The sequence below is a fragment of the Perca fluviatilis genome, chromosome 22, assembly GCF_010015445.1.
Source record: "Perca fluviatilis chromosome 22, GENO_Pfluv_1.0, whole genome shotgun sequence".
Classification (NCBI taxonomy): Eukaryota; Metazoa; Chordata; class Actinopteri; order Perciformes; family Percidae; genus Perca; species Perca fluviatilis.
Window position 1 is genome coordinate 22,169,782 of NC_053133.1, and position 24,737 is coordinate 22,194,518.

General features: G+C 40.7%; 1 protein-coding gene across 3 annotated transcripts in view; it reads left to right on the top strand.

The window, feature by feature from the left end:
- The window catches only part of cnksr2a (connector enhancer of kinase suppressor of Ras 2a), a 63,447-nt gene extending 41,533 nt beyond the window's left edge, over positions 1 to 21,914 (top strand). For 2 of the 3 annotated variants that reach the window (XM_039790886.1, XM_039790887.1), the window contains 12 exons: positions 2,738 to 2,952; positions 4,729 to 4,780; positions 7,660 to 7,835; positions 9,725 to 9,798; positions 9,940 to 10,011; positions 10,847 to 10,914; positions 11,600 to 11,697; positions 12,177 to 12,395; positions 13,843 to 13,984; positions 14,508 to 14,732; positions 16,741 to 16,928; positions 20,848 to 21,914. In XM_039790886.1, coding sequence (XP_039646820.1) covers positions 2,738 to 2,952; positions 4,729 to 4,780; positions 7,660 to 7,835; positions 9,725 to 9,798; positions 9,940 to 10,011; positions 10,847 to 10,914; positions 11,600 to 11,697; positions 12,177 to 12,395; positions 13,843 to 13,984; positions 14,508 to 14,732; positions 16,741 to 16,928; positions 20,848 to 21,045 — 1,727 coding nt within the window. In that variant the 3' untranslated portion in view covers positions 21,046 to 21,914. Of the gene's footprint in view, positions 1 to 2,737; positions 2,953 to 4,728; positions 4,781 to 7,659; positions 7,836 to 9,724; positions 9,799 to 9,939; positions 10,012 to 10,846; positions 10,915 to 11,599; positions 11,698 to 12,176; positions 12,396 to 13,842; positions 13,985 to 14,507; positions 14,733 to 16,740; positions 16,929 to 20,025; positions 20,106 to 20,847 lie in introns of all 3 variants that reach the window. The other variant, XM_039790888.1, reaches the window with a different exon arrangement.
- The last annotated feature ends 2,823 nt before the right edge of the window (positions 21,915 to 24,737 follow it).

Sequence of the window (24,737 nt, forward strand, 5' to 3'; positions counted from 1 at the left end):
ATGGCTACCTTGTGATTGACAAGTTGCTACCCCGGTGGTGTCCTCGGCTTCTCAGTCAGATCCACCCCTCACTTCTCCCCAGTTCCACCCTCTCGTCCAAATATGGTCACTTCTGGCTCCAAACAAAACAAGATGGCGACGGCCAAAATGCCAAACTCGAGGCTTCAAAACGGTAACCTGACTCCACCAGATGGATTGCTTCGCATTTGCTCGGCATATCCACTTTCCGTTGGAGAACTTTTGGGAAGGGGCGAAAATACAGGTTAGCTGATTGGATAAACCATCTGTCTATCACCACCTATGTTGGCAATAGACGGGCCAAATCAACCAATCAGATCAAACTCTTGCCGAAACTAGTCGGGAGAAGAGCAAAAACATCTTTTCCTCCGAGAAAAGCCTCCAGTGCCGTTTTTTTTGCTCTTCTTTCAATGAAGGAATACTTTCTAATTCGGATAAAACTTGCGCGATAGCTACGCTCATCTCATCCGTGGAAGCTGCCGTGTTGTTTAGACTGAACAGTCGCTTCTCGTTGCGTCACACCTAAACCCGCCTCAAAACCAATGCTGATTGGTCGGTCGTTTGGCGAACGGCTCCAAATTTTCTCTATCTCAAGATGCCAGACTGATCTGCGAGCAGAAAACTGGAGCTCGTGAGATCAGGGCGGTCTCATGAGGCTTTCAAAACGGTAGTCCACAATCCAATGGGTGACGTCCCAGTGGCTATGCTACTTCTTCCTCTTGAGAAGTGTTGTGTTTATGTTTATTAACCCCCCAAAGAGCCAGTATACCAACTATACAGACGTTAGCTGTAAGATAGCTATCAACTAGTCCCAGTTTGTGCCTTTCATTTATTACTATACATTCGGATAATTAACTGGATATGTTTCAAAAACCCAGAACGGTTAGCTTTCGGAGTCGCAACTTGGGAAAGTAAAAAAAAAAAAAAGGCTGCTGAATTTGCTGCATTTCCTTCCTCCATAAAACATTTGCAAAGGACAAATTTGAAAATATTTTAAATTGTGCATTGTTTACATTGATGTTTTCTTGCTTGCAATCTTCTTCTTCAATTGCTACGTGTGTTGCCCTGATACCACCAGCAACTGGCAATAATTATATATGTATAATATTAATTGTTGTGCAGCTACCATAAAGGAAGGCGTATGAATGCTTACAAATTCGATAGAGTGCAAGCACAGCTTTATCAATTAAAGCTTGTGCTTAATGCTGAGAAGACCAAAGTAATGGTCTTTTCAAATTCAAGAAAGAATGAGTTAGACCTGAATATTGTTACTGATCAGGGTAAAACAAATGAGGATTTTTAATAGATGATCACCTTTCTTTTAAGCTTCATATACAGAACCTAGTAAAAAAGTTGAAATTGAAGCTAGTTTTTTCTGTATCATGGAGCTTTAAGGTTTCTTTCAAATTGCAGAACCCTGACTCATCACTGTACACTTTACTCCACAGTGAATTTGCCCTCTCTGTCAAATCGCCGGCTCACTCACCTTTATATCTTCATAGGCAGGCTCCCATGTTACATATCCAAATTTATTTCTTTTACACAGAGTACTTATGGTTTACGGTCCCAGAACACTATTTCATTAAATGTACCTCGAGCCTGGACAGAGTTGTTCAAAAAGGCTTTCATGTCTGCTGCACCTTCTACTTGGAATGACCTACAGAAAACACTCAAACTACAGTGTCTAATTTCCTTAAATGATTTTAAAGGTTATGTTATTATAGAACATGATTCCATCCACACGTGCAAATGTTTGAATTAATGGCACTTTTATTTAATTGAAATGCACTTGAGTTGTCTTTGCCTTTTTTGTGTTTGTTTTGTGATTGTAAATTGTTTAATATGTAACTAATTTGTTCTGCTATCTTGGCCAAGTCTCACTTGAAAAAGAGATGTTATATCTCAATGAGACTTACCTGGTTAAATAAAGGTTCAATAAAAAAAATAATAAGTGGAATAGCGTGAAACTCTTGTGTAATACAAACAGTAAAAAACATTGCTCCATAGTGCTCGCTAGTTGTCAAAAACTCCACTAGGTAACTTTTTAATAAAGTCCGTCAATTGCCAAGAAGGACATTTGTGTCTACTCATCCGAAGTGGGGGAAGGGAAGCATGACTGTGATCTTTTGGTTACCTTAACCCAAATCAAAACACCTTAGAGGAGGCAGATGAGCAAATGCTCATATGATGTTGCGTATGCGTTGTTTTGGAAGCCAGTTGTTGTTGTTCAGATAGAAACAATGGGCAGACTTGTTGCACATTTTACATAATCAGCCTGATATTAAAGGTTAAGCTTAAACTAAAGGGTATGAAACAATTATAAATACCGTGGTGTATTTTCCAGTTGATCACATCCTAAGGCGTTACAGCTATTCATACTCTTATTTTAAGAATAACTGATTAGCTCCATAATGATTCCGTGATTAAAGGTCAAAATCTTTTCTTTTGTGTCTTTAACACTACTGATTTCATATTAATGAAGCTTTGAGCGATGTGATCTTTTGGCACTTTGTTTTTATATTTTTTTATGTAGTCTCTAATTAACCCACTAAGACTCCTGATAGACAGCTGATGGAGAACATATAACACAGAAGCTCAATACCACAAGATACTGTAGACACAATTATAATAAGTCTAATGTGGGCACTTAAGCTACAGGTAAAGGTTTTAACTCACCCTTGATGCAAGTTTGTATGTATTTGATTGGATGATTTCACAGAAGCGTCACTGATGCGTTACGTGGGACTGTCCGGCGTGGACGAGAGGACTGGCTCTGATGACTACTCCTCCCACACGGCTCGCCCGGGCAAACGGACCAATGACACGGCCAAACGTGCCAAAAGGCGGAGCCACCACAGCCAGAGCCCCTCCCACTACGTCCTGCAGACAAATCAAAGAAATTCTCCACCGAGAGACCCAGCCTCCATTTATCACGTAAGTCACTCATTTTGTCGTTTCCTCAACATGTGTTTTATTTACATCAGATAGGCCAAGAACTTTTAAAAATAAAAGCGCTTGTGTCTGAACAGCAGCAACCGAATCAATCAGCGTCAGGTAAGCAGCTCCGGGCGTGGTTTAGGTGTGTGATGATGGCCACAACTGTGATAGACAGATGGTTCATCCAATCACCTGCCAGGTATTTTTTTGAAAGTGCCTGCCCTTTTCCAAACTGTTTCCAATGACGGCTTCTTAGAGGGTTCTAAGTAACAAACCATCTGGCTCGTCAGGTTACTTTAGAGGTGCTCGTAGGTAGATTTTTGTTACCCCTGAATAGAGCCAGATTAGCTGTTTCCCCCTGTTTCCAGTCTTTAAACTAAGCTAAGCTAACTAGCTGCAGCTACATATTTAATGTACCGACATAAGAGTGGCATTGATCTTCTCTTGATAAAGAAAGGTACTACTAGCACTTGAAGGGTGAAAAATACAGCTCATTCTTCCTTAAGTTGCAGGTAGATTGCATTCTGTAGCTGCAAAATGTGGATCAAACAAGGTTACGAAACCCCTCTGACTTCCCCCTCAGTTGTCTCCCAAAAGTTAAAACTAGTTAAATTAGGCAACACTCTGCATCCACTCTGATTTGTTTTGATGCAACCTGGACTCATTTGAGCAACAACATTTGAGCTTTTAGCCGTGATGAAAAAGTAGTGAAGCGTAATCCGAGCGAATGCTGACTCGTTAGTACCCCCCTGTAACTTCCGTGACACCTGTCCGCCCTGCCTGTCTGTCTGAGCTCTCAGGTCCAGACAGTCCGTTTGGCCGGCAGGGACGTTATACATTTTGACAGCATCTCTTTGGAAATTAAATGCGTTTCCATGTGCGTGTGTGTTTACAGTGTGCACGGGTGCTGCGATGGCAGATGGCGTATCAGTGGGTGTGGGCGGGCCCAGGTCATCTGTCTTGGCTGAGTGTGGGGCTGCGAATAGCCGAGCTCCAGGCTCTGGCGTGTAATATCGTGACATCAGAGCTGATCTGGTGCCCCACATGACCTGTCGAGAGAGGTCACATCTCAAATGGCATTTACGTTATCTCCAATGTCCGTCACAAATAAATGTCCATAAAATCATAGAAAAAAAGACTCCAGAACTTGCCTGAGAAACATCAAATTTTTAAGTTTTCTTCACTATCAGTAGTAAGTAATTCAGTGATACTTGTCTGTACATCCATGGGTGCAGTGCAAACAGGCACTCCTGAGGCTAATTACTTTCAATGCATTATGTATGGCATTAATGGTGCCAGTTTACCAAAATGTAAACAAAGCTGTAGGCTCAAGCTGTAGCCCATACAGATCTTAAAAAACCCTCTTTTAGATGTTTGTCCTTCACATTTTGCTTACTGAAATTTTCTGTTTTAATCCCTGAGGCCCCTGAGCTCCCTCTATTTTCTCTCTTTTCCTCCATCACCTGGATGTCCTGTTGTGCCACCCCTCCCTTCCTGTCCCTTTATTCTATGTTTAGAGGTGTGACAGTGACCAAAGTCCTCCATGAGGTCGACTTTTCCACCCCAGCATAAGCGCACGTCTGTGTGCGAAAGAGATAATGAGGCAAAGAGTGTTTCCCTTTGTATTCAAGTGTCTTCTGCCTCCTCTCCTCTGTCATCTTTTATATCCCATGATTCTTTGCAGCAAAACAAAGGCCACTGATTCATCCTGACAGCTTGCTCTGTCCTCATCTCACCCTCCCTCTTCTTCTCTTCTTTCCAACCCGCTCTCAGACATACCAGCAGTCCTCCTCTCTGCAGTCAAAGAACAGGAAGAAGAATAAAGGTAAGCAGAGAAGCCACCTGTTTGGTTTCCTTTTTTATTTTTTTGCGAGTTGCTGTCACAGTCCAACACTTGCTCTCTCAGTTACGCCGGGCTAATGGACATTTTACAAAAAATGCGAGAGCAGCTGCTGCTTCAGTTGAACCAATTATCTTAGTAGCACTTCATTTTATGGGTCTGTAATTTGCTAGAAAGTTTCAAGGAAAAAACATGTTTTTCGGTACAAATTATAGACTTTGAATTAGTTGTTTTGTGTTCATAGGCAGAACCAGAAGAAATTCCATTAACTAACAGGCTCCATATTAACCCAAATAAATCCATTCATTATGCTTTTATTATTGGAAACTTAATTCTTCATTGTGTTCTTGCCCGTAGACACATTTCCCATCCAGACATGATTTTAAGACGTTACAATATTCTGCTTTGCATATTAATTTGAGCCAGATACGGTTAGTCTAGAATCTATTAATATGCAAATATTGCTCATTTCATCAGTGCAGAATGCAAGAAGTCTCCTACTTCAATGAAAAGTCAATTTTTAACAACTGTAATATTTTGCATGTGCAGCTAGACCTGCTGTGCATTTACTAAAAGACTCTCATGGTAGCAACCTATTAAACATTAACATTTAGAAATGCTCCATTGAACACAGCTTCTGCATTTCCCCTCATATTAAGTACCAAAATACATAGTTCCTTCCAGGAATATCCCTATGAATTCACATTAATATTCCATCATGATTCTTTCATTACACACGGTCCTATTATACAACCTTTTATTCACAGTATCAGTCAATAACATGGTACATAGGGCTGACAATAGAGTGAATAATGACTTATTACTTGTATTTTGTATGTGATTATTCAGTTAGCGATGTATTTTCTGGATTAGGCCTGCAACTAATGACTATTATCTATTATTTGTGTTGATAAGTAGTCTTTTTTTTTATCTATCAAAGGGCCCACCAAAGTGACAAATGGCCCTGACAATTTCCCAAAGCTCGATGATCAACCAATTGCCCGAAACCTACAAAAAAAAAAAAAATGTACATTGATATAAAACAAAGGAACATAGTGAATATTCCCATTTAAATGCTGGAATTTGCTAATAGTTTAAAGTTTTGCTTAATAAATGCTGTAAATGTTTAGTTACATATCAAAATAGTTGCTGATTTATTTTCTGTATAATGACTAATTGTTTAATTGACTGATTGTTTCAGCACATCAGTGTTTCAGTCACATTAGTGCCTTTAGCACATTTAGTTTTGGCACTTTTTTAAGGGTTATGTGCATAAGGTGAAAAGATGCAGGTTGGTAACCTAATCAATCACTCTGGTGAGATATGAATAAAAACTAACTTCACTGACCGCAGCGCTCTATATCCCACGAATTTGTTTTTTTTTACTTCTGGACTTGTCAGGTTATTAACTTCTTACTTATGAAATCTCTGCAACAGAACAATTTCAGTGGGAAAAAAAACACATTTGTCACACATTTTTGGTGCAGAGGCCGCTGTATTTGCATTTTAACACATCATGCTAATTTCTCAGATTTTCACGAGTCCAGACAGGACTGCAGGCGAAGCAGCTTTCCTCTGTCCCGTCTCCTTCTGTTTGCTCTATACTGTACGGATGAAAATCCGGTGATTTAGCATCGCCTTGTGTTACTGGGAAGATGAAAACTACTATGTTTTGGTCACATTTTCTTTGTAGAGCATTACAATTGTAATATGCAGTATTTTTTTAACACATGCATGCATAGACGTTTTGTTTGATTTCTTTAAACAAATGAGACCATGGTTCAGATAATTGGTATTTTTTTTCTCTCATTTTAATCAGAGCAAGTGTTTATTGAAATGTCAAATCCCTTAAATTCTTCTGCTTCTTCTCGTTGAGGTGATTTCACTTCCTATTTGTCTTTTCTCCAACTCCCTGGCATCAGTGGCTTTGCATCTTTGACCAAAGCTTTTCCCTTTCTTCCTTTCACCACACTAACGAGGATCAACATGTTGGAAGGGATTTTCTTTTACTTATTTCACCATCTGCCATCGCGTGAAGCTCTGAAAGCTTCAGCTCCATCTGCACTTTTTTTTTCAGGCAACAGCTTTGTTTGTTTACAGCAATTAAACCAAAGTTTGAAAATGAATGGGATGATGATGATTTCTTGATCGTTTTAGTAGCGCCCTTATCAAACAAGTAATGAAATATTAGTTACTCCTTTTGCTCCATGGCTGAGGCAATCGCCGTTTTCTCTCCTAAAAGCAGAAATTAAATTGGTGATGGTATCATCAGGCATTAGTTTGGAGCTGCTGCAGAGAGAATGAAGTGAAAATAAAAAAGCACTTTAGTACATTTTCAGGGTGTAAAGTTTTCTCTATATCAGAGACTATAACTTGTAAATGATCTGCAGATTCTCTCTAGACAAGTTTCTTTGTGTAGAGAGTATAGAGTTGTTTCCTTTAGAGATATACTGTACGCTGCACTTTCCATTGCTGCAGAAATAAATGGAATATTGAATTGCATCCCCTTTAAAGTCGTAAGACTTTTGATACAGCACAATAAAAGTTTCTTGGCGGACTTCGACTGGGAGCCAAGTTTCCCCGGTAATCTCTAATGAGAAGCCCGTTGTGAAAAAATTTTTTTACAGGGCTTCTATGCCAGAAAGAAAAGCCAATTTTCTTTAAACACCTCTTACCTTACCGCAGTGCAGCAGCGTTCTGTCAGGGAATGAACTGCTGCCAAGATTTATTGCAACATTAGGATGTGAGTGTGCACTTACAAGCACCTTTTGAACGACATTGTTTCTTGCTTTCAACTCATGCTTTCTTTCAGTTTTCTGATTTTATAACTCACTGTCTGTCACGCTTTCGCCGTGTTGTTTCAGGACGAAGTTTGGCCTCCCTGAGTCGGAGGCGTGTTTCCTGCAAGGCGCTGGGCAGAGGAGACTGCGAGGGCTGGCTGTGGAGAAAGAGAGATGCAAAGGGTTACTTTTCTCAGAAATGGAAGAAGTACTGGTTTGTTCTCAAGGACAACTGCCTGTACTGGTACATCAATGAGGAGGTGCGTTGTTGTACGCGTTTTTTTTACGCCTTTTTCAGCCTCTTATCTGAATCTTTATTCATTATTTTTATTATTGTCACAAAACAATATTTCAGCATCCCGAAAAGTGTAATATCTTTCATTGTGTTTAAAACAGTATCTGGGACAAAGAGCCAATGATGAAATGTGTCATAATCTGTACTTGCTGTAACTTAAGCAAGCACTTCAGGAGCAGGTTTTTGTGATAGTTCTGTTGGTTCTGTGAAAAAGACGACGGGAGAGAACACTGTGTCAGGTTACCCTGAAGTCGAGCTTAAAGGTGCTCTAAGCGATGTTGGGTGACGGCACTTCTTGTTGACATTCAAAGTATTTTCAAAGAAAACGAGGCTAGCTCTCCCCTCCCTCCTCCTCATCCCGTCCCCTCTCCCTACCTTCCGTGCTTCCGCACACTAACACCCCAAGCCCCACCCCCAAATCCTTCATGTCGGTTATTGGCTGGAACACTGTTTGTTATGTTTGGTGGTGCAGATTGGCGTTGTTTGTTTTTGTTGCCATTTGTGGAGCCTGGGCTGTCTACAGAGACCGCGTTTTTTTACAGTGTGTTCAGGGGACAGGCAGCTCGCGGATAGTGAGGAGATGTTGTTTGTATGTGACAAAAAATGTTGTAGCCTAAAAAACCAGAGACATCGCTTAGAGCACCTTTAACGCTAGAATATTACTGCAACAGGAAGACTTTGACCTGAGTAGAAGTAGGCAAAAGAGATTTCAGCCTGACTTTAGCTTAGATTTGTGTAAAGTATAAGTTCTCTCAAGTCTTTAAAATGTTTCAAAGTCGAACCTCATGGTCTTTAGCGATGCTAGCGGTCAGGGTCTAGGGTCTAGGATCACTTTGGTCCAGACTAAAATATCTCAGCAACTATTAAATGAATTGGCATGAAATCTGTTACAAAAATCCACAGATCCCAGAGGATGAATCCTAACAAATGTGGCTGTCCCCTGACCTTTTAGCTATCGCCACCATGAAGTTGACATTTGATTTTTAGTGAGTTTAGGTCAAACACAACTTGGAAACAAAGGAACAAATCACACACTCTGCTGTTGCTATAGCTCTTTTGTTTCCAAGTTTATCTTCCAACGCACCTGCACAGAAGAATTTTTGGATGTGTGAGTTGTTTCTTCAAAATAGTGACGTTAAGTCAAAATGTCCTCTTCTTTTCAGTACTTCAATTTATAACCAAATATCTGAAAAACTAATGACTCAGCTGTACTTTGTGTTTAGTGCCAATTAGCAAATGTTAGCATGCTAACACTAAACTAAGGGGGACTTCACACTGGTCCGACGGCCAATTATTCCGAAACCCCAAAAGTCTGAAAAATGTCACATTGGACCGAAAGCCCATTAGTCCGACAACCCGTCATCCCGAAAACAAAATCCCACTGTTCTGAAGGCTCATTGCTCCGAAAATACACACTGGAGTTATTGGATTCCTGTCCAGTCCTGAGACCCGGCTAGCATGGGTTTAGGTTACATAATGGATGCTTTCTATTAACTACTGCTTCAAACATGTAAACTAACTGACGTGCAGGTTGACCCGGATGTACACCGATCTGTAGTAAGTCATCATGGCCGTTCCAGGCGGTGATTTTTCGATTGAGCTCTGAGACAAGTGAAATGATTCATCTAAACATGATGTTTGTTTGGACAGCGGTAAGAGACAGCTGTACATTGTTCTGATAGAGTCCTCCTTTCCCTGAATCTCTACTAGGAGTGCCAAGGGAGCATGACCCATAGAGTCACAACAACCACATGTATGGGATATAAATCACATTGAAATAAACTGGAATTTTCCTTAATTCCCACTTCCCATTTAACTTAGTATTTCTCTTGAGATCTTTCATTTTTCTTTCAGGATGAGAAGGCAGAGGGTTTCGTCAGTCTTCCGGAGTTTAAGATCGACCGGGCCAGTGAATGTCGCAAGAAGTAGTAAGTGCACGTCAAAATCTTCACTTTACTGTTTACTGCATATTCATGTGTTTAAACTCCATGTGCAGTTTACATGCAATGACGTATACATGCTTTTTTTCTGCAAAAATAACTCCCACTATTCCCCCCATTTCTCTCTAGTGCTTTCAAAGCATGCCACCCCAAGGTCAAGAGTTTCTACTTTGCAGCAGATGGAGTGGATGACATGAACAGGTAAACACGGAGGAAGGTTACGCAGAAGGGCAAACTCCCTGCTGGGTGGCGGGAGTGCAGCTTCCTGTTTACGATCCCCAAAGCACAAAGCAACTATGTGTTTTATTTGATGATAAAAATAAAGGCCTGTTATTATTAATAAATAAAAAATAAATAAAACATAATTTGCAAGATATATTTCCATAGAGGCTCAAACTTCGACCTGTGCATAGGTTCTCCCGAACTGTGTTGTCATTTACATAATCACCTCGTTACTGCATATAGGATTTTGTTAAAACATCAGAAATAGATGTTTTCATTGCGTTTCAATTGGGTATTTTACAAAATTCCTCTAATAGGTTGATTTGCAGCGGAAACAATAAGAATGTTTTTACTGTTTTTTAGAATATGTCTCTTAGACATTTAGTAAGTAGTTAGATGGGAAGAAGCAGCAGCCGCTTATCTGAGCACGAATACTGGAAGCAGGGGCAACAACTAGCCTGGCTTTAAAACCCCAATTTGTAGTTTGGTTTTTATACGAATTTAAACAAACAAGATATAACATGTTCATTATTGATCTTTAGAGGTGCTGGTAGACAGATTTGGTATAAAGTAGTTGGACAATACCAGGCTAGCTGTATCACCCTGTTTCCATTCTTTATGCTAAGCTATGCTAAGCTAACCGTCTCCAGGCTCCAGGCTTGACAGATATGAGTGGTATTAGTCTTCTCAGTTAACTCTCGGCAAGAAAGCAAATAAGCAAAATCCAAACTATTTGAAACTGATTGTTTTTTGAGATACTGTAATACAGTATAATCGTGATTGACTGTTGCTGGGTGTTCCTCCCTTCTGTTAGATGGCTGAGTCGTCTCAACATGGCCGCTGTGGGCTACGCCGAGCGAGAGAGGATACGCCAGGAGCAGGGTGAGGGGGTTCATTCAGTGACTTGCTGACGGGCACTTCAGCAGATGGTTGCTAAGGATATTGTCTTTAAGTACCAAACACGCTACTGCTATTCCTATTACACTTATACTTGTATAGTATTCATGGATGGATGGATGGATGGATGGATGGATGGATGGATGGATGGATGGATGGATGGATGGATGGGTGGGTGGGTGGATGGATCGACAGGTGGATAGATGGGTGGGTGGGTGGATGGATGAATGGATGGATCCGTATGTTATGTTTAATTAGGCCCTAATACTGCTATTCCTATTTCACTTATTCTTGTATAGTATTCATGGATGGGTGGAAGGATGGATGGATGGATGGATGGATGGATGGATAGACGGATGGATGGATGGACGGGTGGATGGTTGAATGGACGGATGGATTGATGGATGGATGGAGGGACGGGTGGATGGATGGTTGGGTGGATCGATGAATGGATGGATATGTATGTTATGTTTAACTCTAATACGCTGCACATTGATAGCTGTGTTGTAATTCTGATTGAACATTAGGCCTAATACTGCTATTCCTATTGCATTTATACTGGTATAGTATATATGGATGGATGGTTGGGTGGATGGATGGATGGATAGATGGATGGGTGGATTGGTGGATGGATGGTGTTTCTGACTGTCTTTGTGTGGGTTTCCTGCAGATTACTGGAGTGAGAGTGAACATGAGGAGGACACCACCTCCAGCCCCAAACAGGACAGTCCCCCACCTCCATATGATACCTACCCACGGCCTCCATCAGTGAGTCACACACGCACACACACATACAGCTGTATTACACACTCATATAAAGTACATGCTGTACTTGAAGGCAACAATCACGCTCAGTGCTCCTCCGCAATTCAATTTAACAGTTAAAGTTATTGCTAATTTAGCCTGCAGGGAGTGGTGCGGCTAAATTTGGTATAATTGATGCTATAATTGGCCCTCACGCTGCTTTGCTCCACATTAAATGAAAATCTAAAACAACTGCTATTACAGCACTGTTTTATTTTAAATAATCAGAAACACACAGGAATTATGATATCTGAAAATAAAAATAAATAGTTAGCCTTTTATACAAACACTCATTAATTATTCTTTCTCTACACTAATATAATCATCACCCTGCCTTCTCGCCGGTTGAAATTCTTTTTTTAAGTGTAATATATACAATTGAATGAGACTAGGCGATCGATTTAAGGCTAACACATTTTCCATCTTCCCTCTCTGTATGTTAGATGAGTGCCTTTTTGGAAGGCCGGACGACTCGACTGTCTTCCACGGAGACGTCTCGTTCTCGCTCTTCCCAGGAGGACTTCCTCTGTGGCGAGCCTTCCGCGGTGGCTGCAGAGCCACAGTACCATCCTGGTCCTCTAGGGGGAGGCACTACACACAGCGGGAGGAAACCAGGGGGCAGCAGCAGCAGCGACGTGCAGTACAGATGTGATGCTGTAGAGGTGCGTGTTATATCTTAAAGTGCTTTTTGGCTTTTCCCCTTTCCTTTATTGTGTTATATATCTTTTTTGCACGTTATAGGTTTACAAAGTGAAAAAGCCCAAAGTCCACCCCAACGGGACTTACCATCTCCAACCGCAAACAATGTTCACAAACTGCTCCAAACAGCTCTGTTTTAGTCCTGCCTTTACTTCCGTGACGGACGTGCGTCACTTTGTAACATGCGTTATAATGCTCGCCTAGCTGCTAGCGTGGCACGCCCTCATTCTCTGCTTCTGACTGGCTAGTAGTCCTTACTTAGCTACTGCGCATGTGCGACTCCCAAAAAAGATGGAACAGAAGTGAGATGCCTCACTTGGTAGCTAAAACAGAGAGCTCAACACACAGGGTGAAAAGAGGAGCTGCAGCAATGTGCAGTACAACAAAGATATGGTGTTTTTTTTTAATTAAACCATGTAAACCTTTTCTGGTACAACCTTTAAATACAATTATCAACCTGAAAATGAGCATAATATGAGCACTTTAAACAACTTAGGCCTGATTTGCATTCATTTAGTTGTGAATATTCATGTGAATTAACAGTAATTTTTTGAAGGACTGCCTTTTCAAATCCTTTAGCGTCACCATCAGGCCAAAATTTAGCTGCTTATTGCCACATTCAGAGAATGAACACTCTTTATTTTGATTTCTTTATTTCTTTTTTCAGGCTAAAATAACAAATTTGCACACAATTTCACATCGTCATGTAATTGGCACACAATTAGCTGATTACATCCATCCTACCAGTAGGGACTCTTGATTTTAATTACCTTAGAAATGATTAAAATGGCTTTTGTTCCAGACAAAATGTACATTTTTAGCCCCATTGCGAGCAAGGCTCTGAAGGTAAAGTCTCAGTGTGTTGTTTATATAAAAATAATATTTCAAACTTGAGGAGCCACTGGCGGGTCTTATTTATTAATTTATTCATGATTCTTTAAATTTTCCAAATCCACAAGTTTTGGAAAATAGTTGTTACAATTCATACAAATGTTACAAAAATATGCAGTTTAAAGTAACCAGACTCTTAGCTTTAACTTGTCCGTCATGGGCAGTGAAGTGAACACATCAGAATATTATCAGTTGTGTCAAATATATTTGACTAGTACTAAACTGTTATGAATGAGAAATGAGCCCTCTTCCTCTGGATTGTTTGTTATTATTTCGATCCCCAGTAGTTACTCTTCCTGGCATCCATATTCAAATAAAAGACATAAGTAGCAACGTTTGCACATACAGCACAATAAAGTTACTATGATCCACTGGGGACACATAGATGATTTTGCTTCTTAAAATCTCACCTCAGGTCAGAAAACTCTCCAAAAAAAAAAAAGCATATTGCAAATGTAACGTTAAGAGTAATATTGATGAAAAATACTTCTACGTTCTATTTGTCTCTGGTTCCTGTAGTACCGTTCCAGTCCGGCGGGGGGCAGCAGTGAGACAGGCTCTCCGGGCCGCTCTTCCTCGTCTCAGAGACGTTCCTGGCAGGACCTGATTGAGACACCGTTGACTGAGGCTGGATTGCACTACCTACAAACTGGACCACTAGGTAACACACGCATACACCACATGCTTAATGGATCCAACCAGCTGATGACTATCTTACTTTTGTTTTTAGATACAATGCTTTAAATTATACTATTTATGGGGAGTTTTAGCGTCTAATGTGTTACCATTATATTCAGGTCAGAGTCAAGCATCTGATCCAGATATTTGACACTGAAAAATGCATTGTGTGGGTTTGTTGTCATGCTTGCTGCTTTACTTTTTCCTCCAAGTAGGGCATTGCTCCATAGAGAATTTAGCTGACACAAGATATTATTAAATGGTGCACCAAACGTATCAATACAATAGTTACTGGGGAGGTGTTTTTTGGATATCGAATGTTTTTAGTTGTTTTCTTTACTTTTTTATTGTTATATTCTTAAATACATGTCTGGTGAATTTTATTTGTGCATATGCCTTTTGTGTACAGTACTTAAAATGTGTGATGCGGTCAATAGTTGCTCATTTTGATTGAACAGAGCACAGACAATGCAAACTGCTGTTCCTTGTAATTCTCGACGTCACAGAGGACGCTGTCTTTGCTGAGCCCAGTCCGGGCGGTGGGACTATGATGGCCGGAGCCGTTTACACTCTTCCGGCACAGAGGAATGTCCCGTTGCCCATGGCGAGGCAGAGGTTGATTCCTATGGCAACCCAGGGAGGGAAACCCCGCAGCTTCACACTGCCACGAGACAGCAACCTACACACACTCCTCACACCCCAAGCGAAAGAAGACCAGCAAGCGCACAACGGTGAGTTTAGTCAGGGACATGCATGTGCTGTGAATCACATGGAATCATACCAGAGGAGACAGAACATACTTTTAGCCTTGTATTGTGTGGGTGGGTGGGTGTCAGGTAAGAGCAGAAAAGGAAAATTGTGTCTCACATTGAATGACAGCCACCAGAGACGTTTTTTTTTAGGTGAAGACTTGACGTCAGTACATGCCAGAAATAAAATCGCTCTCAGGCAGACACATTTCCATTTAAATCGTCATCAGTATCGAGCATGGTAACACACACTCACGTCTAATGAGGCTAATGAGACAATGGTGCACTGGTTGCCAAGGTGAGCCCAGCGGCGTACTGAAAGAAAAGTGCCAAATTAAAATAGTAAACAATGAAATGTAATAACCATGTGACTTCCAATTTAATCAGCCAAGCAGAGGGAATAAAACTGCCAAAATGAGGCTGAAGGGACAGAGAGAACAGGACTTTATTATCATTAATAACACAAGTCATTATAATGTGGAGCAGAAGTGTTGACGTGTGTGCGGCTGTCCTCCAGTGGTTGCTCTGAGACATAACTCAATCTAATCAGATTATGACAGCTCTTTAGCCTTTAGCTTCGAATCATTTGACACCATAATGGAAAGGAAGGTTTAAATCATCATCATGGCCTCTCTTCACTGGCTCCCAGAGCAAGCTAGAGCTGATTTTAAGGTTCTTCTTTTAAAGGAACATGCCGACTTATTGGGACTTTAGCTTATTCACAGTAACCCCCAGAGTTAGACAAGTCGATACATACCCTTCTCATCTCCGTGCGTGCTGTAACGCTGTCTGACGGCTCCAGCATTAGCTTAGCACAGATCCTGCAGGTAACTGGTTCCAACTAGCCTACTGCTCCCAATAAGTGACAAAATAACGCCAACATGTTCCTATTTACATGGTGTGATTTGTAGAGTCACAGCATGTACAAAAAAACAACGTAACATGAGACACAGCCATCTTCTATCCGTAAACAAACTGGGAACTATATTCTCAGACAGGCTTGCTGCGAGCATATCACTCCGCCCAAGTACTATATTCTTCTGCCTGAGAATATAGTTCCCGGTTTGTTTACGGTTAGAAGATGGCTGTGTCTCATGTTACGTTGTTTTTTGTACATGCTGTGACTCTACAAATCACAACATGTCAATAGGAACATGTTGGCGTTATTTTGTCACTTATTCGGAGCAGTAGGATTACTGGAACCGTTCACCTGCATGTTCTGCATGTTCTCAGTTGACATTTTGAAATCTCATTGAAAACCCACCTCTACTCATTATACTATAGCTAGTGTTGCTTTGCACAGCTCAGCGGAGGAGGGTCTGGCTAGTCCACACAGCATTCCGGGATGGGAGAAAAACGCGCTCTGGTTTATTGGCATTTCTTTGAACCAATCACCATGGTCTTGGGCGGTGCTAAGGGCCAGACAGAGCCACAGTGCCGCTGCAAAATAGCCTCGGGAAGGAACTTGTTTTGGTTGAACATGTGTACCTTCAAAAGTAGTTTTATTCGTGCAACAGAAAACTCAGAAAACTCCGATTGGACAGATAGTCTAGCTAGCTGTCTGGATTTACCCTGCAGAGATCTGAGGAGCAGTTAACCATAGTCCTCATAAATCCACCGGAGTTTACAATTACAACACAAAGAAAGCGGAAGGTAACGGATTTCCGACCGAAAAAAGGGACATCCGGCCGAATTTCCAACGGCAACGGAGCAATCCCGCAGGTGGAACGTTGTGGATATAGACTACAATAGTCAACCATAACACACCATCCTCCCTGCACAAACAAAGCTTTTCACTCATTCTCTTATGTTGCTGGTTTTGTATTGTGTATCATCACTGCTTTAATTGTTTTGTTGCTGTCTGTTATTTCTAAGTTCCTTTAATTGTAAAGCGCACTGAGACCATGTTGAAGGGTGATTTCACTTTTCCTTTAAATAAAATTTGAATGATAAAGTGTGTGACGCTGTCTTTCTCTCTGACTGTGTGAAGGCGGCAGCGAGGGTGCATCCCTGGGCGACCTGTTTCGTGCGTGCGAGCAGGGCGGCGTGTGTCCTCTGGGTCGCGGGTCGGACGGCAAAGGCCAATCAGATTGCAGGCAGTCCTTCCTGCGACGGGCCGCCGACCCTCAGCTCAACGACCGTCTGCACCGCCTCCGTATACTCACCTCCACGCTGAAGGTTGGTAAACACACACAGACACATGTGCAGGAGGCATAAATGTGCAAGTACACATAAGCACATATATACTGTAAATGTATATCTTGCACACACCAAGGTAAGAATTAAATGACATTTCAGTCCTTTCTTGAGATGACTTTATTGAATTTCTTTTATTGCAAATAAAATATATTTTTTTCTAGTAAGATTTGTTTTGTATTAAAGTTAGAATACTTAAGATTTCCATCTGGTTAATTAGGCGATGCCCAACAAGAATTTAAAAAAGACGCTGCTGGCATCGCTCTGTCTTGCAACAACGCACTCGATCTACTGTACAGAAAAGACTTGTCGAGCTGCTAGCGGTCAGAATTTGGGACCAGGATTGCGTTTCCTGCGAGTACTACACATAATAAAAAGCAGGCCGTGTTTAGCAAGTTTATAACTTTGAATGTGCAGTAGCAGCAGTAGGAAATGTTTGCTTTAGCAGTAAGTTAATACAGCCCTGATACGTCTCTAGAAGAGTGAACAGTAAACAGTTAAGCTGTTATCAATGAGAATTACAAACCGTAACGCTGGATTACATGCGGCATCGTCTCCTGACTGAAAACTCCTACGCAGAGAGATAATTACTGAATGTAAAACCATTCGGTAACACTTTACTTGAAGGTATCTACATAAGAGTGACATGACACTGTCATGAACACATGACACTATCATGACCCACGAACCCTAACTCTAACTCTAACTCTAACCCTAACTTATCATGACAAAAAGCGAATGACATTTAATGACAGGGGCGTTATGTCATTAACGTTTATGACTTTTTTCTAATGTATATGACACGTTCATGACAGTGTCATGTCACTCTTATGTAGATACCTTCAAGTAAAGTGTGACCAAACATTCAATGGCTAAACAGGAGTCGATTTCATGGAAATCTCAAGGATTTTACCTTTAATTTGCAGTACATCTCATATCTCACTCTCATATCTGATATCCCATGTTCTGTTGCAATTCTTGCAGAAGAAGATGAGGCAATTTTCCCTGTTCTTTGTTGACAAACCGTTCTTTCACCCCTTTAATTTTGAAGTTTTTTTTTTTTCTTTTTTACAATGCTTTAGTTTAGTAGTTGTTTTTTCCCTGTCTGAACTGATTCTTGGCCCACATTCACAAACAAATGCACCTAACGACATCACATGTGAGCTGGGTGAAATAGATCAAACGCTACTCCTTTTATTTTGCAGAGGGATACTTCCAAATACATTTTTAGCTGTTATACACCATGAGCTGACCCTGATGTACACATATGCACACATCTATATACTGTACACACTGTCTCTGTCTTGTTAGCTTCAGTGCCGTCATCTGTCGTCTGTCTCCTCGGTTTGGTTTGAGAGCTTTGTCAAGCAGCCATCTGTGGCTTTATGCTATATGAGCAGTGGTTATGTATCTGGGCTGGGTGCCTGTGAATGGCTCTTTTGCTGTGGCTGTTTTTTTCTTTTCTTTTTGTCTCTATAGACTGTGTGTATCTTTGTTGCTTCCTTCGTGTACGTGGGAGGGGATGGTTGGCGAGGGCGCGGGGGTCTTAGTCGCTACAGTAGCTTTTTTGCGAGGGTCTGTGGCTTTGGCTGCACGTGTCTGCTGGTGCAGGTTGGGTGGAGGAGCGTACATGTTTGTTCCCTGCCTGGCGTCCCTTAAAGGAATACACCAAGTTTTGTCGGGGGAGTTTGGATCAAAGTGGAAGACCATTAACTGCTGTTTACGAGGCATCAGGTCGTGTTCAGGCAGCAGCGACTTATCCACAGTGGTTGCTGTGGAAACAATAAAGGCATTTTTTTATATATATATATATATATATATATATATCTTTCATGTGTCAAAACCAAATCAACCAGCTACAATCTAGTGGTTGAACTGAATTTACTCAAGTACTGTAGTCAAGTACAGATTTGGGATACTTGGACTTTACTTTGTTTTTACTTCTGCTTCAGAAGGACATATTGTACTTTTTGATTCACTACATTTACAGCTTTAGTTAAAGAAATAGTTTGACTGTGGGAGTGTATGAAGTACTTATCCTTCGTCAGTGTATTACCTACCTACAGTAGATGTCGGTCGGCGCACTCCCAGTTTGGAGAAGCAGACAGGAGTACCAACATGGAAGCTAAGCAATGTACTGCTGTGGACGGGGCCACATGGCAAATATATATTTTGACCACCTAAAAACATCAATTTGTTATCAATCAGTTTAAGTGTACATTATATTTAGAATATTTTCACTGCTTCACCTTGCCGTCAGACATCCCTTTACCCAACATGGCATCATGACTTTGCGTAAACATACATGCCACTTTCCTAAAGCCAAGTGGTGTGTTATCTGTACGCATTTTGAGCTATCTACGATCCACTTATCGTGAGAATGTGCCGTACTATCGCGAAAAAAAAAGGTTGGGTTTAGGAAAAGAACACTGGGAAAGGCTTTAGTAACACAAAAAAAATGACAAAACCACGACGGTGACCAACGTCACACGCTTAGGAAAACAATAAACGGTTGGGTTTAGGAAAGAAACATTGGGGAAGGCTTAAAAAAAATAAATAAAAAAAGGTTGAAAAACGCCACACGCGGGACGCGATCCCAGTTCTCCTGGGTGAAAGTCCTGTGTTTTACCCATACGCGGATTTACCTTCCTTCATACTACTCGCTACGGCGAAAATTCCCACGTAATGTAGGTCAATGGCGGCCAAACAGCGTCGATAAACACACTAAAAAGCGATTATACGTCTTGATAACACACAAAAAAGGCGAATTGGCATGTCATACATACGCCACTTTATGAGATCAGTCTGCTTTACAACAGGGAACTGAAGCCGTTGTATATGCTGTATCTATGCTCGCTTCAAAGCCACCAGACTGCTTTGACAAAAACAGTCAATTCTACGGTGCAGAACACAGGATATGCTGTTTCTACTGCTGCCTCGATCGGTTAGTTAGTTTGTTAGTTTTGTTAGTCACTAACCCTTTTTAAAACCAAAATCGCACGGTAATCAATCGAGGCAGCGGTAGACCAGCAACCCCCGTGTTCTGCAAGGCAAAATTAATTTTTTGTTTTTGTTAAAGAGGTCTGGTGGCTTTGAAGAGAGCATCGATGGATAGAACAGCTTCAGTTCCCCGTCAGTAAAGGGCTTTCTGACGGCAAGGTAAAGTAGTGAAAATATTCTTAATATAGCGTACACTTAAACTGACATTTTTTGAGGTGGTCCTTTAAAAAAAACAAAAAAAAAACCGTTTAGCTGCTACCCCCCGTCCACAGCTGTATATTGACTAGCTTCTGTGTCAGTACTCGTGCCTGCTTCTCCAAACTGGGGGGCGTGCTGACCGCCATCTACTGTGGCTAATACACTGACTATGGATAAGTACCTTAGACAACCCCACTTCAAGATACACAAACTGTCCATTTAACAAATTATGCTTTTTGCATAGAAAACATACAAAGTTGTTATAAATTAAACTACCCAACAGCATGTTTAAGTACAGCTAAAATAATTAATTATGTTAGTCGATTGACAGAAAATTAACTGGCAACTATTTTGATAATCCCAAACCCAAATATTATTCTTATTAATAGTTCATATCTAAAAAAAAAAGCATTGATAAATGATTAATCTATTAATATACTTTGTTACACCCTGTTATCCCCTTATAAAGGCTTCCTTGCTTACAGTGTAGCATTAGAGTAGTTGCAGTAGCCGAACAAATGAGTGGTCTTTGTGTAACAAATGAGAATTCTCCCCAAAACTAACTGTATCCCGCTAAATGTGTGTCTTGCTTCACGTGTGTCTGCGTTTTTAAGTTTAGTGGTTTAAAAATTATAAAATTTAAAAAAAGTGATTCCCCCCCTCCCTTCCCCCCCTCCTTTGTTTTTGCACCCCCACCCCCTAGGACAGGGAGGGGGAGCTAGCGCTGATTGACAGGCTGTTGGCCAATCCCCAGTTGTCGTCGGCAGAGTTCCAGGAGTGGAAAAGAGCCTATCAGGAGCTGTTCTCTCAGGAGCCAGACTCGACCGCTGAATCAGACCCTGGCCCGCCCCTCACGCCCTCGCTCTCTCACACACACTCCTACATCGAGACCCACGTCTGACGAGTGAAACACACTCACACATGTTTGAGTTTCTCCTGATTCTGTGGGGAAAAAAAAAGAATTGAACAAGCAGCAGCGGACGTTTTGATGCATCAGGGTTGCGATCAGTGATGGACGTTGTCAAGAGGGGAGAGTAGGAACAACTTGACAGCTGCAGTGTACAAGTGCAGCATGACACTTTTTCTGAGGAGACGCCTGTGTGGCCCTCATGTCACATCAATCTACGAGCTGATTGGTTATGCCACTCCAGTTGGCTCGGGGGCGGACGATAAACTGATTCTTAAGTATTACACGTTAGCTTTTGTGCTCTATAAATACTTACATTGGACGACTTTCATCAGTTTGTTCCTCCTGACATGGACCGAGGCCTCAGAATAGTTTCTTCATGAGTAACAGTATTTCATCCTGCTTGTTGTGCCATGTTTATACCGACTGCACAGTGTCTCATAGACCATCTAATAGCCATCGAATGACATACATTGTATTCTATCAAGCCTTACACTTGACGTATATGATGATATTTTTCTGTACAGTGAGTGTTAACAGCAGAGAACAATAAGCACAGGTCTTTTTTAAATCAACTAGTTTCAGTTTCTAGTTTTAGAGACTTTTGTTTGTGCTGGTTTGGTAGAATTAAACGTACTGTACTGTGCTGGGCTGGACCTGAAGCATGCACACTCAGAAGCTTCCTGGAATAAGACCCATTTAAAGGAAAAGTCCACCCTAAAAACACTTTTAACATTGTTTTCAAACTGCTAGTGTATTTTGCATTTAGGAGCTCATGTTGGGGTATTTTGTTTAAAGTGCTCATATTATGCTTTTTGGCTTTTTCCCTTTCCTTTATTGTGTTATATATCTTTTTGTGCATGTTATAGGTGTACAAAGTGAAAAAGCCCAAAGTCCACCCCAAAGGGACTTACCATCTCTAACAGAAAACACTCTATTGTAGTCCAGCCTTTACTGCCGTGACGAACGCGCGTCACTTTGTAACACACGTTATAATGCTCGCCTAGCTGCTAGCGTGGCACGCCCTCATACTCTGCTTCTGACTGGCTAGTAGTCCTTCCCTAGCTACTGCGCATGTGCAACTCCCAACAAAGATTGAATAGAAGTGATATGCCTCACTCTGTAGCTAAAACAGAGAGCTCAACACACAGGGTGAAAAGAGGAGCTGCAGCAGTGTGCAGTACAACAAATATATGGTGTTTTGTTTAAATGAAAGCACATAAACCTATTCTGATGATATCAGATCTCTGAAAATGGGCATAATATGAGCACTTTAATTCTTGCACAAAACTGATATGATGCCAGTCTCCCTGTCATGCTGTCACTTTATTTTCACTTTTAGTATGACTTTACCTCCAGCGAGTCTTGTCTTAACATATCATCTTTGATACTCTTCATTTAATTTGACATCAGCTGCCTTGTTTAGAGCTAATTCATTCATTTATTGGCCTAAATATTTTCCTTAAATCACATCCCTTTTACAGAAACATGATGATCTTCAGTTAGATATTATAATGCATGCCACTTCATTATATTTTATATTATTGTTTACATCTCCATGAAAAACAGCTCATGTTCAAACAAGGCCTCCATAGTGCCTCTCAATACATATAATATTGTAATAAATGCATAAAGATCCTGTAATACCTTTGATTACATTCCCCAATCCCATGATATCACATTAAGGATAGGGTCCCATTTTTTTAAAGTCTGTCTTAAACCAATACTGATATACTGTATGTGCCCACATGGTCATTGAAAGTCGTGTCCATAATGGCCGCAGTGAGATCCTTTCTTAAAGTAATTTCAGTGTAAGAGAAGAACACAATCCACAGTCAAAATATTAAAATGCAAAAATGTGATTTTTAACTAAACAGACTGCAACTTTGTTATAAAAAAAACCTATTGGGCTTAGCTCAGCGTACAGAAGCCTTATATTGCATAATGCAACTCTAAGAATTCAGGACCCCCCGTCTTTGATTGTCATAAGAATTAAGCTCTTTTTTTTTTTTATCTTAATCTTGTGTTTGCTTGATATGCAGATTTGATTAAGTTATTTTATTTTGAAAGGCAGTTTATTATAACTTCTGGAGTGCAGACATGTTGTACACATAAGAAATACCTTCAAAGAGAAAAAGATTCTTGCTATTGGCTATTGGCCTGTTTTCATTTTTCCTTTGATTCTCTGTGGCTTTAACAGCCACTTTAATACTTGAAAATACAGTCACCATGACAACTACAAGTAAATTATTCAACAACAAGTGGAAGGTTTCTTTAGGTCGTCATAGAAAAAATCTCTAAAACGGGGATCTCTAAAACGAAGGAAAATCACAAAATAACCCTTGAAACTTTCCGAACGTCCCGGTTTTATTATATATTATATCACGGTGTAAAAGTTTCTCAGGGTGGATTTTTCCTCTGTCCTGCATGCCACATAGAGACTATGAGGAAATATTTGCGTAAGAAATGAAATATGGATCTAATAAAAATATATTACTTTGTTATTTGTACGCTGCCGCCAAATTACTTAATACTCAGAGACACTGCACAAAACTATAAAAGCAATCGTACACACAAATACACAAAGACATGCACACAAGCCAATAAACACACATTACACTACACAGTTTGAATGCTCTTTCTATGCTGCTGCCCGTGGTTGGTTGTAGTAGCATGTCTTTGTTGTAGATAAACACAATATTCCTCTTCTGTTTTTGTGTTTGAAAATCTGTAGATACAGTAGATCTCTCTTTATAGAGTGCAAACTAAGTGTCTTGGATAATGTTCTCTAATTCTATCAGGTTTTTTTTGGACAGTTGAGTAAAGATTGTTTAATGTTCAATCTATAAATTATGGTAAAATAACAGTATTTATTTATCATTCTATTGTGTTCTGTCGGAAGAAGAAGAGTGGATCAATAAAGTGTGGTCATTTGGATGAAGGTGTATTTGTGGTTTGTTATCGTTATCGGTGGGCGGTGAGAAGAAGAGGGGGCTGACAGGATGATGAGCACTGATAACAGCTGCTGCACCGTCACTGTCAACACGGGAGTCAAAGAGAGAGAGGCCACGATAAACCAACTAAGATCCTTAAGGTGTAGAAATTCAAATGTGCTCCTTCTCCCAACTGACCAATCCTAATCCTTGCCACCTTTCCCTCAATGCTACTCTATCACAGCTGAGCGAGGAATCCAATCATTTCCTGCAGTATGACTGCTACTATTTTGAAACCAGCTGTTGTTTACAGTTGGACGTTATGTTGCTATAGCAACCACTACTGACAGTTCTAGAACAGTTTCAGTTTAACTAGTCTATATCGACGACCGGTGCTGCAAGAAATTCCGCCGGATGTCCGTCACCTTGTGCTTTCTTTGTGTTGGCGTTCTAAACTCCTGGCGATTTCATGAGGACTATGGTTAACTGCTCCTCAGATCTCTGCAGGGTGAATCCAGACAGCTAGCTAGACTATCTGTCCAGTCTGAGTTTTCTGTTGCACGACTAAAACAACTTTTGAACGTACACATGTTCCACCAAAACAAGTTCCTTCCCGAGGCTATTTTGCAGCGGCCCCGTCATTGTGTCCAGGGCTTAGCCCCGCCCAAGACGATTGTGATTGATTTAAAGAAATGACAATAAACCAGAGTACGTTTTTCTACCATACCATTTGAAAAATTTTGATTTAGGTGG